The sequence below is a fragment of the Asterias rubens genome, chromosome 21 (genome assembly GCF_902459465.1).
Source record: "Asterias rubens chromosome 21, eAstRub1.3, whole genome shotgun sequence".
In the NCBI taxonomy this organism is placed as follows: Eukaryota; Metazoa; Echinodermata; class Asteroidea; order Forcipulatida; family Asteriidae; genus Asterias; species Asterias rubens.
The window spans coordinates 4760725-4779136 of record NC_047082.1 but is presented as its reverse complement, the minus strand read 5'-3'; the positions used below and the strand labels follow the sequence as shown (position 1 = coordinate 4779136).

Genomic DNA, 18412 nt, shown 5'->3' with positions numbered 1-18412 from the left:
GCAATATAATAGAGATGTTTCGTAAGCATGTAGATACACATACAAATACAGATATGATAACCGTATCCGTTCACGTCAGCCGCCTGTTGGATTTTTTTTTCGCAAACTATAGGTATGTTTCACTTGAGTGCGCTTGCATTCATCATGAGTGTTTTTCTGACACATACATGACCGATAGAGAACCCGTGTTTTATACACTGCATTTTCTCCTCGTTTTGCTTGCAAATGACCAAAAGTTTTCTATATAATTATATCAAGTACGATACCAGTGAAAGTAATTCCATTAGAAATGTTTTTTAATTGGGACAAAAAGACAACTAAACGTCTGCAAAACAGTACCGGTATTTGTTTTTCTACGACGTGTATGAGCTCCCGTATCCGTATCTGTTACTGAGGCTGCAGGGGTCGGTTGAAGGCAAGCGAGCCCGGCGATTGAGTGTCACCGGCGCAGCCTTCCGAGAGCTCCGACTGGGAACGGACGTATACCCCCAGTACCGTGAGTGTAGATTTATGACTAAAATGTTCTCACCTTGGGCTTGTGCATTACATCCACAAATCTACACTTTCTCGTCCATTCTTCTGTGACAGGTATAAAGTAATACCCCCAACAAAACTATTTTCTTATGCATTCAATTTCCTTTTAAATGAATATTCATATCCTCGGGCGCTACCAACAGCACCCCCTCCGTCATTATTCACTTCGTCGAAGACAAACGAACATTGAATATTCTCTTTGTCTTCTTTTACAGATTAAACGTTGTAACTGCAGCCAAAGTGTCCTCGTATCCCTCTTTTTGACCTCAAAGTTGGAGTGTTACACTTCTAAACATAATGTTGACATACCTGTCAAGTTCATTGATTGCAAAAGGCAGAGGTCCTCCCACTCAGAATGAACATCCAACACTCTCGACTGAGTTAGTTGATCTGAGTAAATGAAAGAAGGTTGGAACAAAAGTTGAACATTGAAAATTCTTTAGAAACACAAATGTTGCATGGTCATCCATCTTGATACTTTAAAGACACTGAACACATTTGGTAACATTATAAACGACCAGTATTCTCACTTGGTGTATCCCAACACAAAGTAACAAATCTGTGCAAATTGGAACTCAAAGTCGTCAAAGTTGCGAGAGAATAATGAAAAAAAAATAACCTTGTCCCACAAGTTTGTGTGTTTTCAGATGCATGAAGTTTAATACCTCAGCTGAGGTATATTTTAGTGAGAAATTACATGTGGTACTGCTTTCACAAAAACATATGTGATGTACATGTAACAGGTTACATGGTCAATCAGATTTAAATGAATTTGCTCTTTAAAGGCACATTTAATGGCAATTACTCAAAATAATTGTTAGCATAAAAAATTACTTGAAGAGCAATGGAGAGCTGATGATAGTATAAAACATTGAGTGAAACGGCTCCCTCTAAAGTAACATAGTTTTTGAGAAAGAAGTAATTTCTCACTCAAATATTTGAATTGAATTCGAGACCTCAGCTAGCTGAAAGCACACAACTTGTGCGACAAGGGTGTTTTTTTTCTTCTGTTAGATTTGCAACTTGGCCAACCAATTGAGTGCAAATGTTCACAGGTTTGTTATTTTATGCATACGTTGAGATACACCAAGTGAGAAGACTGGTCTTTGACAATTATCAAAGGTGTCCAGGGCCTTCAAGAGAAATGGTTTAACCCCCAGTGTTTAAAGGTAATCTGAATGCAGATTGTGTCACATCACCTTGTTACTCTTTACACAGTGCTAAATGGGTCCTATTCATTTCAAAGAAAGCTCTGCATACCTTGTAGACAAATATTGAGCGCTTTGAGACAATTTCAGGTATGCTAAAGTGCTATATATTACTGTGTGTTATCAAATAAAATTCAAGTCTTTGAGAAAACAATTAAGTAATTTCCCTGCAATACTTAATTGCTATCTCATCTCAATTTCGTACTACGCCACAGCTTATTATGCAAACTCAACATCATAACAAGTCTATAAAAAATTCTTCAAATTCTATATATTTTATTATAGATTCTTGAATGCCCAATAGTTTTTATTGAATGATTTACTACCACTACTGGAGAACTCCACCTTGCGCCGCTTCTTTTTTTTTGCGACTCAATGAGCCGTGTTTTTATTGGCAATTGAAGGATCTTGGCACGGTTCCGTTCTGTGAAGGTTACACCTCATAAATATACAAACAACAGTCAATAGTTTGCTGGCTGCCATCTTGCAGACCATCTCTTGACAAATTGAAATTGTTACTGGTATGGACTGAAACCCAATGCACATAGTGCCCCCAGTGGGATTCGAACCGGGGTCCTAGAGGTGGTAGGCGAACCACCCAATTGTCAATTGTTTGTAAAACAACACTTATAAAAGCAAAACACAATAAGACCTTCAGGCAAAAAGTGAATGACTTAATTGCGTCCACCGGGTTCATTTTACTAAACAAAATTACAATTCAAGCACAAACAAACACTCCCTCAAACAAAAAATTTAATAGCCTTTAAAGTTTGTTCTTTCAGGCAAAACTCCAATATCTTGTATTATGGCTTTGCATACATAAAATATACAACAAATTACAACTTTAGGGAAAAGTTGCAGCCATTATAATGTACACATTCACATATTCATGCATTTCATTTTCATTCAAACTTATATTTATTTCCATATTTCATAAAAACAATTTTTTTTAAAGGAATAATCAATAAACAAAGCTATTTCATGAGGCAGAGAAAAATAAGTAAATAGAGTATGGAGGCATCATCTGGAAGCCGAGGCTTATAGGGATGCCTGGGGACAGACAATAAACGGGGACAAGAACGAACGGACAGACAATTAGAACAAAGACAGACATGATGAAGACAAGAATGATGAGAATAATAATAGCAAAATAATAATAATACCAATAATAACAAAAATAGTAAGAAAACAAGTAATAATAACAAAGCGTTTGCCGACCTTTACTAAGCAATAGTAAAATGGGAGTGAGAACGCAAACTATGTCAGATACTGGGAGAGGAGAGCTCTTTAATTAGCGCAATTAAATCGACCCACAGATATGTATAGAAAGCATTGGGATGGGAGGGAGTATAACTCTCATTGTCGGTCATTGAGGAGTCTGCCTGATGGGGGAAAACTGATACACAAGTGTGTGTTTTAAACATTCCTACCAAAATGTAAACTCAGCCTTAAAAAATGATTTGTACTTGTATTTATTAATAAGGGAATCAATGTGTGGTGAAGAGGTTTTCAAATCGTGGTTTTGGATTTTTTTTTCGCAAACTATAGGTATGTTTCACTTGAGTGCGCTTGCATTCATCATGAGTGTTTTTCTGACACATACATGACCGATAGAGAACCCGTGTTTTATACACTGCATTTTCTCCTCGTTTTGCTTGCAAATGACCAAAAGTTTTCTATATAATTATATCAAGTACGATACCAGTGAAAGTAATTCCATTAGAAATGTTTTTTAATTGGGACAAAAAGACAACTAAACGTCTGCAAAACAGTACCGGTATTTGTTTTTCTACGACGTGTATGAGCTCCCGTATCCGTATCTGTTACTGAGGCTGCAGGGGTCGGTTGAAGGCAAGCGAGCCCGGCGATTGAGTGTCACCGGCGCAGCCTTCCGAGAGCTCCGACTGGGAACGGACGTATACCCCCAGTACCGTGAGTGTAGATTTATGACTAAAATGTTCTCACCTTGGGCTTGTGCATTACATCCACAAATCTACACTTTCTCGTCCATTCTTCTGTGACAGGTATAAAGTAATACCCCCAACAAAACTATTTTCTTATGCATTCAATTTCCTTTTAAATGAATATTTATATCCTCGGGCGCTACCAACAGCACCCCCTCCGTCATTATTCACTTCGTCGAAGACAAACGAACATTGAATATTCTCTTTGTCTTCTTTTACAGATTAAACGTTGTAACTGCAGCCAAAGTGTCCTCGTATCCCTCTTTTTGACCTCAAAGTTGGAGTGTTACACTTCTAAACATAATGTTGACATACCTGTCAAGTTCATTGATTGCAAAAGGCAGAGGTCCTCCCACTCAGAATGAACATCCAACACTCTCGACTGAGTTAGTTGATCTGAGTAAATGAAAGAAGGTTGGAACAAAAGTTGAACATTGAAAATTCTTTAGAAACACAAATGTTGCATGGTCATCCATCTTGATACTTTAAAGACACTGAACACATTTGGTAACATTATAAACGACCAGTATTCTCACTTGGTGTATCCCAACACAAAGTAACAAATCTGTGCAAATTGGAACTCAAAGTCGTCAAAGTTGCGAGAGAATAATGAAAAAAAAAATAACCTTGTCCCACAAGTTTGTGTGTTTTCAGATGCATGAAGTTTAATACCTCAGCTGAGGTATATTTTAGTGAGAAATTACATGTGGTACTGCTTTCACAAAAACATATGTGATGTACATGTAACAGGTTACATGGTCAATCAGATTTAAATGAATTTGCTCTTTAAAGGCACATTTAATGGCAATTACTCAAAATAATTGTTAGCATAAAAAATTACTTGAAGAGCAATGGAGAGCTGATGATAGTATAAAACATTGAGTGAAACGGCTCCCTCTAAAGTAACATAGTTTTTGAGAAAGAAGTAATTTCTCACTCAAATATTTGAATTGAATTCGAGACCTCAGCTAGCTGAAAGCACACAACTTGTGCGACAAGGGTGTTTTTTTTCTTCTGTTAGATTTGCAACTTGGCCAACCAATTGAGTGCAAATGTTCACAGGTTTGTTATTTTATGCATACGTTGAGATACACCAAGTGAGAAGACTGGTCTTTGACAATTATCAAAGGTGTCCAGGGCCTTCAAGAGAAATGGTTTAACCCCCAGTGTTTAAAGGTAATCTGAATGCAGATTGTGTCACATCACCTTGTTACTCTTTACACAGTGCTAAATGGGTCCTATTCATTTCAAAGAAAGCTCTGCATACCTTGTAGACAAATATTGAGCGCTTTGAGACAATTTCAGGTATGCTAAAGTGCTATATATTACTGTGTGTTATCAAATAAAATTCAAGTCTTTGAGAAAACAATTAAGTAATTTCCCTGCAATACTTAATTGCTATCTCATCTCAATTTCGTACTACGCCACAGCTTATTATGCAAACTCAACATCATAACAAGTCTATAAAAAATTCTTCAAATTCTATATATTTTATTATAGATTCTTGAATGTCCAATAGTTTTTATTGATTGATTTACTACCACTACTGGAGAACTCCACCTTGCGCCGCTTCCTTTTTTTTGCGACTCAATGAGCCGTGTTTTTATTGGCAATTGAAGGATCTTGGCACGGTTCCGTTCTGTGAAGGTTACACCTCATAAATATACAAACAACAGTCAATAGTTTGCTGGCTGCCATTTTGCAGACCATCTCTTGACAAATTGAAATTGTTACTGGTATGGACTGAAACCCAATGCACATAGTGCCCCCAGTGGGATTCGAACCGGGGTCCTAGAGGTGGTAGGCGAACCACCCAATTGTCAATTGTTTGTAAAACAACACTTATAAAAGCAAAACACAATAAGACCTTCAGGCAAAAAGTGAATGACTTAATTGCGTCCACCGGGTTCATTTTACTAAACAAAATTACAATTCAAGCACAAACAAACACTCCCTCAAACAAAAAATTTAATAGCCTTTAAAGTTTGTTCTTTCAGGCAAAACTCCAATATCTTGTATTATGGCTTTGCATACATAAAATATACAACAAATTACAACTTTAGGGAAAAGTTGCAGCCATTATAATGTACACATTCACATATTCATGCATTTCATTTTCATTCAAACTTATATTTATTTCCATATTTCATAAAAACAATTTTTTTTAAAGGAATAATCAATAAACAAAGCTATTTCATGAGGCAGAGAAAAATAAGTAAATAGAGTATGGAGGCATCATCTGGAAGCCGAGGCTTATAGGGATGCCTGGGGACAGACAATAAACGGGGACAGACAATTAGAACAAAGACAGACATGATGAAGACAAGAATGATGAGAATAATAATAGCAAAATAATAATAATACCAATAATAACAAAAATAGTAAGAAAACAAGTAATAATAACAAAGCGTTTGCCGACCTTTACTAAGCAATAGTAAAATGGGAGTGAGAACGCAAACTATGTCAGATACTGGGAGAGGAGAGCTCTTTAATTAGCGCAATTAAATCGACCCACAGATATGTATAGAAAGCATTGGGATGGGAGGGAGTATAACTCTCATTGTCGGTCATTGAGGAGTCTGCCTGATGGGGGAAAACTGATACACAAGTGTGTGTTTTAAACATTCCTACCAAAATGTAAACTCAGCCTTAAAAAATGATTTGTACTTGTATTTATTAATAAGGGAATCAATGTGTGGTGAAGAGGTTTTCAAATCGTGGTTTTCATCCCAACGAGGCCAGGTTCTTGATAATTTTACAGAGACGAAGTCGAGGTAAATTATAAAGAACCACTAGTTGAAACCGATTCAACACACTTTGATTCCCATTCATAAATACCTTTTTGGTTAAAAGGCGTAATAAAGTAAGAAACTCTGTAAAACTTATCCGTATCCGAGTACTTGAGCTCTGTATGTTTCCACCTCCATGGTATGTTCAGTATATGTGTTGAATGTACATGTACGATGTCCGTACGCGTGTGTTTTCCGGTTCCATTCGTGCGCATGCGCGTATAGTCTTAGTGCATATTCGCTGGTTTTCCTTTCACACACAGCGTGGCCAAATCACCGCAGTGCCTGCATCGCCCGTAACAAGAAATGTCTTGCATTAAGACTAGCGTGGACAACCAGTTATAAACACTGGTCATTATCAACGGTTTAAACACCCCCACGTGATGCGCTTTCCACCAATAGGAATAGCGAAACTGTCTGAGGTATTTATGAATAATTGTTTTAGGGGGTAGTCTAGATAACAAAATAATGAAGAAATAGTAATAAAGGACGTTTAAGTCGCATAAGTACCAAGGTGCACTCAAACGGGCCAATATCTTCAGTCAGTGAAATCAAATCTTTGAGAAAACTATTTGCATGAAAAAGTCCATGGAAATTTGATTTTGCACAACTCAAAATTATAATAAGTCAATTTTTTTCCTCCAAATTCAATACACCATATTATTTTTTATTGAATTTCACGCTGTTATCTTAGGAAACTCCCTGTTGCGCTGTTTCTTTGTGACCCAACGAGCCGTGTTTTGTTGGCGAATAAAGGATCTTGGCACAGTTCCGTTCTGTGAAGGTTACACCTTCTTCGTTACTTATAATACCTGGAAGCAATTCAATTTGTCAAGAGATGGTCTGCAAAATGTTGGCGAGCAAACTGCTGGGTGTTGTTGGTATATTTATGATGGCAAACTATGCTGTCGGTACTGGGCAGTACTGTAAGGTCTTCGTTGGAAAGGGGGAATGTCCCCCTACTTGGAGCCAGTGGCGAAACAAATGCTACAAGATGCATGATGTCAAAGTTACATGGGAAGAGGGCAAGCAGATTTGTGTTGAGTTGGGTGGGGTGATGGTTGTTACTCAATCCGAAGAAGAGTTACAACACCTTTTCAACATTAGCAGTGGCAAATGGTTCTGGATTGGTTGCAACGACCTTGAAGGTTTGTACACAATTCTAGAAATGATGTTCAATTTATAGTCCTAATAATTAGTTTCAATTTTTGACAAATTGCCAAAACAAGGCCAAAATGCCAGCCAGGGTGAGGGCTACAAGGAAAATAAGAACAAATCTAAAGTAAGAGGAAATATATGTTGACGTTCCTTTTGAACTGTGACAGAGTTGGTGGAAAACAAGATACAGGTAGAGAGTTCCAATGTGCAGTGGTGTGGCATACCGTAATATTTTTAAGGCGTACATGTACATCTGTGTTCAAAACTAGGAACAATGTTAGACCATGCGAACCCTATACAGACAATCGATAAATAGACTCTGCAAATCTCCCCTGTATCGGAATTGAGGAAACTCGAATGATGACCACATTTTGCAATGAAATCATGTTCTTTTTAACATTCTATAAAGAAAGAATCAATTGCTGAACAGAAACGATGTACACTTTCCATATGATCCCGCTCTCAACATTAGTTGTAATGACTAATGAGACTTTTTATTTCTGATTGACTTGATTCAGGTACCTGGGAGTGTCTGGGTGAAGGTCCTATTGAAGAGCAAAACGAGATGTGGGCTGATGGTGAGCCAAATAATTACTACAACGAAAACTGCGCTGTAGGCAGTGATTCAGGCTGGCACGATGTGAAATGCTATCGCTCAAAGAAGTTAATCTGTCAGCGTCCCATAGCACCAGCGTTGTTGCTCCTGTGAAAGGTTGCTCATTGCTCAATATTTTGGGCAAACTACTTTTTCTGATGATTATACCGCCATGTTGCCTTAAAATCTCTTCAAATTTTGCTGTTGAGAACTGCTCCTTATCCTTAATATTTGTATAGAGTCCATGGAGTTGAACACCCATAGTGCTGTATTTGAGTGAGAAGTGATTGACCAAACAACAAATTTGCATCTGTCAATTACAACAAGCGAAACATGTTTTGTTTTTTTAAACAAACATTCTGTTCTAAAAAATTACGGACCATGTTATGTAATGAAAAAAAAAAAAAAACAACACAATTTCAAGGTATATTTATGCCAATTGATCAGTATACTACTTTCGACATTAACCATACTCATATCATAATTGTTTTTATAGCACAAGGCGCACCAATCTGAAGGCAGGTGCCTCTTGAAGTGGTTAACTGCTCACTCAAGCTTATAGTTTAGACTTTTAGATTTGTTTTGATTTTGCTAATTATTCAAAAAAACTATTTAAAAGAATGTATAGAATTATAATCTTGATATTTTAACCACACTATTTGAAATTCATTTTCAAAAATATTTTCTCAAAGTGGAGCATTTAATTTGGCAAGTTCACTTAAGGTTATTACTTGTACATCTCGTTATATTTTCCCTGTGCAGTAAGCACTAACAAATTAGTTCAATAACTGACTACCATCGATAGATTGAAATGTTATCATTGTTTTCATAACTGCTTGAAGATTCCTCCAAGCTTGAAGTAACGAACGGGTCAAAAAAGAAAAGATCCTAAAGTAGGGCATGCAGCAGCTTATAGGCAGTGGACACTATTGGTATTTTGTACTCAAAATAATTATTAGCATAAAACCTAACTTGATAACAAGCAATGGGGAGCTGTTGATAGTTTTGTGAGAATCGACTTCCTCTGAAGTAACAGGTAGTTTTTTGAGAAAGAAGTAATTTTCCACAAACTTGATTTCGAGACATTAGAATTACATTTTGAGGTCTCGAAATCAAGCATCTGAAAGCACACAACTTCGTGTGACATGGGTGCTTTTTCTTTCATTAATATCTTGCAACTTCGACGACCAACTGAGCTCAAATTTTCACAGGCTTGTAATCTTACGGGTATGTTGAGATACACCAAGTGGGAAGACTGGTCTTTGACAATTACATGTACATGTGTACATGGACCAATATAGTGTCCAGTGTCTTTAAATGCTTCAATACATGTACATGTATATTCAATAATTTCAATGTAAGCAGTAAAAACAAATTTGGTGAATTCAAAATCTGTTCATAATGATTTTAAAAATAGGCCTACTTCTCTCTTTTCTCTTCAGTCTCCTATTGATGACTAGAGCAAGCTAGTCAAAACGTTAAGAGCCATTCAAGAACTGCCTCCGTGGTAGTGCAGTTCATTCTGATTCTTTTAGCTATAAAGTAGTAGTCCCAGCCAATTGTTCTATATCTTCTGCCCGGGTAGTAGTTAAAAAGCAGGACAGTTCTTTGCAGAACTGAGAAGTCTCCCGAACATCCGAACTATCTACTCCGCGGTAGTTTTATTTTATTTTATAAAAGACAGTTCTCTATGAACAAACTCTACATGGCAAGTAGATACGTTTTGTGTTACCGCAAACCAATGTATTGATACCTCATCATGCAATGCCTCAAATCTATATAAATTTTAAAATAGAAACCCTTTTCTCCTTCCATGCCTCAGTTTGGATAACATTGATTCGAATGGGAGAAAATCCAAGATGGGCGCACCATGATGAAGGTCTATGTGCAGTTTTGTGAATTCTCATTGTGATTATGTCTTGAAATTCAATGATGAACTAAAAATGATTTGAATATAAGTTGGGAAAAAGAGTAACATGTGTACAATTATGACAAGGGTTGATCGATCACAAGGGAGTCAGTGTGTGGTGAAGATGTTTTCAACTAGTGGTTTAAACCCAGCGAGGCCTTGCTCTTGGTAATTTTACCAAGACGAGGTTCTTGATAAGTCGAGGTATATTATCAAGAACCAGGCTTCGGCGGATTTAAACCACTAGTTGAAAATCGGTTCAACACACTTTGATTCCAATTCAAATATCTTTTTGGTAAAAAAAAACCCCAACACTCTTTGGTAAAAAGTATAAATGCAAAAATTATAATTGTTCAACGATTTCTTTCAACACAACACCCCTCCAGCTATGAAATGGTAACAAGGCCCCCGGGTAAACTCCTTATAAGGGAATGCGCGTCGCACGTTGCGTACGTGTGTCGCGTGATGTGGCACAACTGTCCCGGCCATTGCTCTCGACCAATAGGAATGAAGAAACTGTCTTATAAGCACAGGTGCAAGCTCGCGTGTCATGCCCATGTTTTCAACACTTTTTACTGGTCATAAACAAAGGTTTATACACACCCACGTGACGTGCTCTCCACCAATAGGAATAGCGAAACTGTCTGAGGTATTTATGAATATTAGTTTTAAGCTTACGGGAACACCATTTGAACAAATGACAACCCTGGAAAAGTTGGTTGGTTTAGTGTCAGTGTTTTGACAACTGTACTCTTGTCGATGTCAATATCTCCTACAACAACTGCTTTAGAGCACACTACATTCAATAAACCAATCGGCTCTCACAGAGCCATCACCTCAGGTTTGCAAGAAGAGACAATTACGTGTACATGGTGTTTCCGTCAGACTAAATAGATAAGTAATAATTAATTGATGTAATGAATGTCAGTATAGTTTATTAATGGTGATGTTCCTGTTTTACTTTCTCAGCACTGCAAGCTCAAAATAAATTACATTATGCACAAAAAGCTGTGTTTACTCAACTTTTCCAATGACTTGTGTGAGATTACCCCTAACAACACTGATTTTTATACTTTAACTCTATCCTCCCATGACCCCTCAGAATTAACCCTAAACAACCCCGACAACTAAAAATGTTTCCCTAACTAACCCTGACACCTCAATAGTCAATATTAAACCTTAACCAACCTGAAAATTCACCCTAACCACGACCCCTCAAAATTAACTCTAACCAACATTTGTCACTCAAAATTATCCCAACTGACCTTGTCCCTTAAAATTAACATTTTGGCTCAGTCCACAGTGGCCAGCAACCGACCGGCTCACTCACACTGTTATGCGCTCTGATTGGACGAACATGGGGTGTTTAAAGACAGACTACGTGACATCACTCTAGTGATGAAAGTGTAGATTGTTTTTACGAGTCTACTCTCAACTGTAGATTTGCAACGAATTTACACTTAACTGTTAAATTGTTTACGCATGCTACACTTAAACTGTTGATTCGTTATAAACTAAAGTAAATAGTTTGACTTTAAAAAATACGGTCTTTCCAAACAGAAAGATAACATGATGTGCATCAAAACTCAGCTGAAAACATAATATTATCTTTCAATTTACAAAAACTTTTTCTAGTTGAAAATGTTTACTTTAGTTACACAGTTTATTGTTATTTGAGCAAACTGACATTGTACTCGATAATGTTACAAGCACTATAAAGTGTGCCTATACATTTTGCAAATTATTTGCAAAAATTGTGACCAATCGTAATTTGATAAAGTACACTGTAATGCCTCCTGCTGGTATTTAGAGAGAGAGAGGGACTCAGCTTGTATCATGACCTTTGGTAGTTTTAATCACGTTAACACTTGGCTGCCATCTTGATGGAAAGGTACATGAGTGAGTGGTTAGACTCTAGAGAGCATTGTTCTGTATATGTGCATGTGTGAATGTGACATATACAAAATTAGAAAGACTAACAAGTGTTGATTTGATTAAGTAATCCAATTCATTGAAACTATTACATAGTCAATAGATGAAACAGTTCAAGTCAGAGAAGACTATTTATGAAGTGTAGATTCATGAATAAAATGTACCTGCCTTGTGCGTGTACATTCTATCCATGAATCTACACTTTCTCGTCCATTTTCCTTATGAGTTGGCATACCTGTCAGGTTGATTGATCGCTCAAGGCAGAGGTCCTCCCACTCGGAATGAAGATCCGACGACGCTCTTGACTGCCTGGATTAGTCGATCTGAGTAAATGAAAGAAGGTTAGAAAAAAATTGAGCAAACCAACAATAAAGCCATGAACAGATATTACAGAGCAATTCATTTCAATCCTACGACCTTGTCACACATGTTTTAAAGACACTGGTCACTATTGGTAATTGTCAAAGACCAGTCTTCTCACTTGGGGTATCTCAACATATGCATAAAATAATAAAATCAACCTCTCCCCATTACTCATTACAAAGTAAGGGTTTATGCCGACAATTATTTTGAGTAATTACCAATAGTGTCCACTGCCTTTAAACCTTTTCACAGGACTCGGGAAAGTACTGAGTATACAGTGCTAACACACATCGGTGTATGGGTAAAATTATTTCAAGATTTGGTAAGACAAAATTTAGTTAAAGATCACAGATTTACATAAAACACTCAAGTTCTAATGATGATTAGTAAAAAACATCACTTGAAATATTTCTGTCTGAATTGTCATATTCGATGAGAAATAAATAAAATTAATTTCCCGTTCGGGTTTTTGATTTTTGGGGTAATCGACGTCATGCCAAAGTTATTGAAAAATATAAATAAAAAGGTGACCATTTTGAATTCCAAGATGACCGCAGTCTGAAACAGTTCAGTTGTAAGCTTAATTGCTTTATTTTTATGGTCAATGTAATTTTCGCCACAAAAATCAGGGTTTTATGATATTCACAGCCAAGGTTAAAGGAAAAACATAACTTAAATGGCGGCCGTTTTGAAATCCAAGATGGCCGCCATCTGCCACACTTTCAATTTTGCCAACATATTTTTGTCTTGGTCCTTGGGATCTATAGAAGGTATCTAGCTATGGGGGCATCTTCTAATTATCAAAATCCCTTGGGAGTCCATAAGCTCCCAGACTAATACAGTCGTTTGACCAGTTCTGGATCACTTTTTGAATTCACATTGTATTTTGTTGCAATCTCTTTGACATCTTAAACGAAAAATTTTATCAGTTTACCTAAACATGACATAAAACTCACCAAGTATACACTGACAAAAAAAGATTAGTTCTTTTGAAGAGGCTTTACAGATTAAACATTGTAACTGCAGCCAAAGTGTCCTCGTATTCCCATTTTGACCTCAAAGGAGGAGTGTCACACTTCTAAACATAATGTTGACATACCTGTCAAGTTCATGTATTGCAAAAGGCAGAGGTCCTCCCACTCGGAATAAACATCCAAAACTCTCGACTGAGTTAGTTGATCTGAGTAAATGAAAGAAGGTTAGACAAAAAATTGAACATTGAAAATTGTTTAGAAACCCAAATGTTGCATGGTCATCCATCTTGATACTTTAAAGACACTGAACACATTTGGTAAAATTATAAACGACTAGTATTCTCACTTGGTGTATCCCAACACAAAGTAACAAATCTGTGCAAATTGGAACTCAAAGTGGTCAAAGTTGCGAGAGAATAATGAAAGAAAAATAACCTTGTCCCACAAGTTTGTGTGTTTTCAGATGCATGAAGTTTAATACCTCAGCTGAGGTATATTTTAGTGAGAAATTACATGTGGTACTGCTTTCACAAAAACATATGTGATGTACATGTAACAGGTTACATGGTCTATCAGATTTAAATGAATTTGCTCTTTAAAGGCACATTTAATGGCAATTACTCAAAATAATTGTTAGCATAAAAAATTACTTGAAGAGCAATGGAGAGCTGTTGATAGTTTAAAACATTGTGAGAAACGGCTCCCTTATTGGAAGTAACATAGTTTTTGAGAAAGAAGTAATTTCTCACTCAAATATTTGAATTGAATTCGAGACCTCAGCTAGCTGAGGTCTCAATTCAAGGCATCTGAAAGCACACAACTTGTGCGACAAGGGTGTTTTTTTCTTCTGTTAGATTTGCAACTTGGCCAACCAATTGAGTTCAAATGTTCACAGGTTTGTTATTTTATGTATACGTTGAGATACACCAAGTGAGAAGACTGGTCTTTGACAATTATCAAAGGTGTCCAGGGCCTTCAAGAGAAATGGTTTAACCCCCAGTGTTTAAAGGTAATCTGAATGCAGATTGTGTCACATCACCTTGTTACTCTTTACACAGTGCTAAATGGGTCCTATTCATTTCAAAGAAAGCTCTGCATACCTTGTAGACAAATATTGAGCGCTTTGAGACAATTTCAGGTATGCTAAAGTCGCTATATATTACTGTGTGTTATCAAATAAAATTCAAGTCTTTGAGAAAACAATTAAGTAATTTCCCTGCAATACTTAATTGCTTTCTCATCTCAATTTCGTACTACGCCACAGCTTATTATGCAAACTCAACATCATAACAAGTCTATAAAAAATTCTTCAAATTCTATATATTTTATTATTTTTTCTTAAATGTCCTATAGTTTTTATTGATTGATTTATAACCACTACTGGAGAACTCCACCTTGCGCCGCTTCTTTTTTTTGCGACTCAATGAGCCGTGTTTTTATTGGCAACTGAAGGATCTTGGCACGGTTCCGTTCTGTGAAGGTTACACCTCGTAAATATACAAACAACAGTCAATAGTTTGCTGGCCGCCATTTTGCAGACCATCTCTTGACAAATTGAAATTGTTACTGGTATGGACTAAAACCCAATGCACATAGTGCCCCCAGTGGGATTGGAACCGGGGTCCTAGAGGTAGGCGAGGAAATATACCACTACACCAACCTGACCACCCAATTGTCAATTGTTTGTAAAACAACACTTATAAAAGCAAAACACATTAAGACCTTCAGGCAAAAAGTGAATGACTTAATTGCGTCCACCGGGTTCATTTTACTAAAAAAAATTACAATTCAAGCACAAACACTCCCTCAAACAAAAAAATTAATAGCCTTTGAAGTTTGTTCTTTCAGGCAAAACTCCAATATCTTGTATTATGGCTTTGCATACATAAAATATACAACAAATTACAACTTTAGGGAAAGTTGCAGCCATTATAATGTACACATTCACATATTCATGCATTATTTTCATTCAAACTTATATTTGAGTCCGTATTTCATAAAAACAATTTTTTTTAAAGGAATAATCAATAAACAAAGCTATTTCATGAGGCAGAGAAAAATAAGTAAATAGAGTATGGAGGCATCTTCTGGAAGCCGATGCTTATAGGGATGCCTGGGGACAGACAATAAACGGGGACAAGAACGAACGGACAGACAATTAGAACAAAGACAGACATGATGAAGACAAGAATGATGAGAATAATAATAGCAAAATAATAATAATACCAATAATAACAAAAATAGTAAGAAAACAAGTAATAATAACAAAGCGTTTGCCGACAACTAAGCAATAGTAAAATGGGAGTGAGAACGCAAACTATGTCAAATACTTGGAGAGGAGAGCTCTTTAATTAGCGTAATTAAATCGACCCACAGATATGTATAGAAAGCATTGGGATGGGAGGGAGTATAACTCTCATTGTCGGTCATTGAGGAGTCTGCCTGATGGGGGGGAATTGATACACAAGTGTGTGTTTTAAACATTCCTACCAAAATGTAAACTCAGCCTTAAAAAATGATTTGTACTTGTATTTATTAATAAGGGAATCAATGTGTGGTGAAGAGGTTTTCAACTCGTGGTTTTCATCCCAACGAGGCCAGGTTCTTGATAATTTTACAGAGACGAAGTCGACGTAAATTATAAAGAACCAGGCCTCGGCGGGTTTAAACCACTAGTTGAAAACCGATTCAACACACTTTGATTCCCATTCATATGGATACCTTTTTGGTTAAAAGGCAGAAAAAGAGTAAGAAACTCTGTAAAACTGATCCGTTTCCGAGTGCTTGAGCTCTGTATGTTTTCACCTCTCCATGGTATGCTCAGTATACGTGTTGAATGTACGATGTCCGTATGCGTGTGTTTTCCGGGTCCGTTTGTGCGCATGCGCGTATAGTCTTAGTGCATATTCACTGGTTTTCCTTTCACACACAGCGCGGCCAAATCACCGCAGCGCCTGCATCGCCCGTAACAAGAAACGTCTTGCATCAAGACTAGCGTGGACAACCAGTTATAAACACTGGTCATTATCAACGGTTTAAACACCCCAACGTGATGCGCTCTCCACCAATAGGAATAGCGAAACTGTCTGAGGTATTTATGAATAATTGTTTTAGGGGGTAGTCTACATGTAGATAACAAAATAATGAAGAAATAGTAATAAAGGATGTTTAAGTCGCATAAGTTCCAAGGTGCACTCAAACGGGCCAATATCTTCAGTCAGTGAAATCAAATCTTTGAGAAAACTATTTGCAAGAAAAAGTCCATGGAAATTTGATTTTGCACAACTCAAAATTATAATAAGTCAATTTTTTTTCCCTCCAAATTCTATACACCATATTATTTTTTATTGAATTTCACGCTGTTATATTGGGAAACTCCCTGTTGCGCTGTTTCTTTGTGACCCAACGAGCCGTGTTTTATTTGCAATTTAAGGATCTTGGCACAGTTCTGTTCTGTGAAGGTTACACCTTCTTGGTTACTTATAATACCTGGCAGCAATTCAATTTGTCAAGAGACGGTCTGCAAAATGGTTGCAAGCAAACTGCTGGGTGTTGTTAGTATATTTATGATAGTAAACTACGCTGCTGGCAATGGGCAGTGTGTGGCCTCCATCAGAGGGACATCGCGATGCCCTCCTGCTTGGAGCCAGTGGCAAGACAAATGCTACAAGATGCATGATGCCTACGTTACTTTGGAAGAGGGCAAGGAAATTTGTGTTGAGATGGGTGGGGTGATGGTTGTCCCTCAATCCAAAGAAGAGTTACAACAACTTCTCAACATGTTCAGTGTCCAACGGTTCTGGATTGGTTGCAACGACGTTGAAACTGAAGGTTTGTACACATTTCTAGTGATGATGTTCAATATAGTCCTAATAATTAGTTTCAATTTATGCCTAATTGCCAAAACAAGGTTAGAATGCCAGCCAGGGTGAGGGCTACAAGGAAAATAAGAACAAATCTAAAGTAAGAGGAAATATATGTTGACGTTCCTTTTCAACTGTGACAGAGTTGGTGGAATACAAGGTACAGGTAGAGAGTTCTAAAGTGCAGTGGTGTGGCATACCGTAATATTTTTAAGGCGTACATGTACATCTGTGTTCAAAACTAGGAACAATGTTAGACCATGCGAACCCTATACAGACAATCGATAAATAGACTCTGCAAATCTCGCCTGTATCGGAATTGAGGAAACTCGAATGATGACCACATTTTGCTATGAAATCATGTTCTTTTTAACATTCTATAAAGAAAGAATCAATTCCTGAACAGAAACGATGTACACTTTCCATATGATCCCGCTCTCAACATTAGTTGTAATGACTAATGAGACTTTTTGTTTCTGATTGACTTGGTTCAGGTACCTGGGAGTGTCTGGATGAAGGTACTATTGAAGTGCAAAACGAGATGTGGGCTGATGGTGAGCCAAATAATGATTACGCCAACGAACTCTGCGCTGTAGGCAGTGCTTCAGGCTTGCACGATGTGAGTTGCTATCCCTCAGAGAAGTTAATCTGCCAGCGTCCCGTAGCACCAGCATTGTTGCTCCTGTGAAAGGTTGCTCATTGCTCAATATTTTGGGCAAACTACTTTTTCTGATGATTATATCGCCATGTTGCCTTAAAATCTCTTCAAATTTTGCTGTTGAGAACTGCTCCTTTTCCTTAATATTTGTATAGAGTCCATGGAGTTGAACACCCATAGTGCTGTATTTGTGTGAGAAGTGATTGACCAAACAACAAATTTGCATCTGTCAATTACAACAAGCGAAACATGTTTTTTTTTTTGAGTCAAACATTCTGTTCTAAAAAATAGCGGACCATGTTATGTAATGAAATAACAAAAAAAAAACACAATTTCAAGGTATATTTATGCCAATTGATCAGTATACAGTACTACTTTCGACATCAACCATACTCATATCATAATTGTTTTTATAGCACAAGGCGCACCAATCCGAAGGCAGGTGCCTCTTGAAGTGGTTAACTG

The 18412-nt window shown here is 37.1% G+C and overlaps 1 protein-coding gene across 1 annotated transcript; it reads left to right on the top strand.

Moving 5' to 3' along the window:
- The first annotated feature begins 16953 nt into the window (after positions 1-16953).
- LOC117304762 (C-type lectin domain family 4 member M-like) lies at positions 16954-17977 on the top strand. The gene is made up of 2 exons (XM_033789368.1): positions 16954-17257; positions 17784-17977. The coding sequence occupies exons 1-2, from the start codon at positions 16954-16956 to the stop codon at positions 17975-17977; spliced, it is 498 nt and encodes a 165-aa protein (XP_033645259.1).
- Positions 17978-18412: the final 435 nt, after the last annotated feature.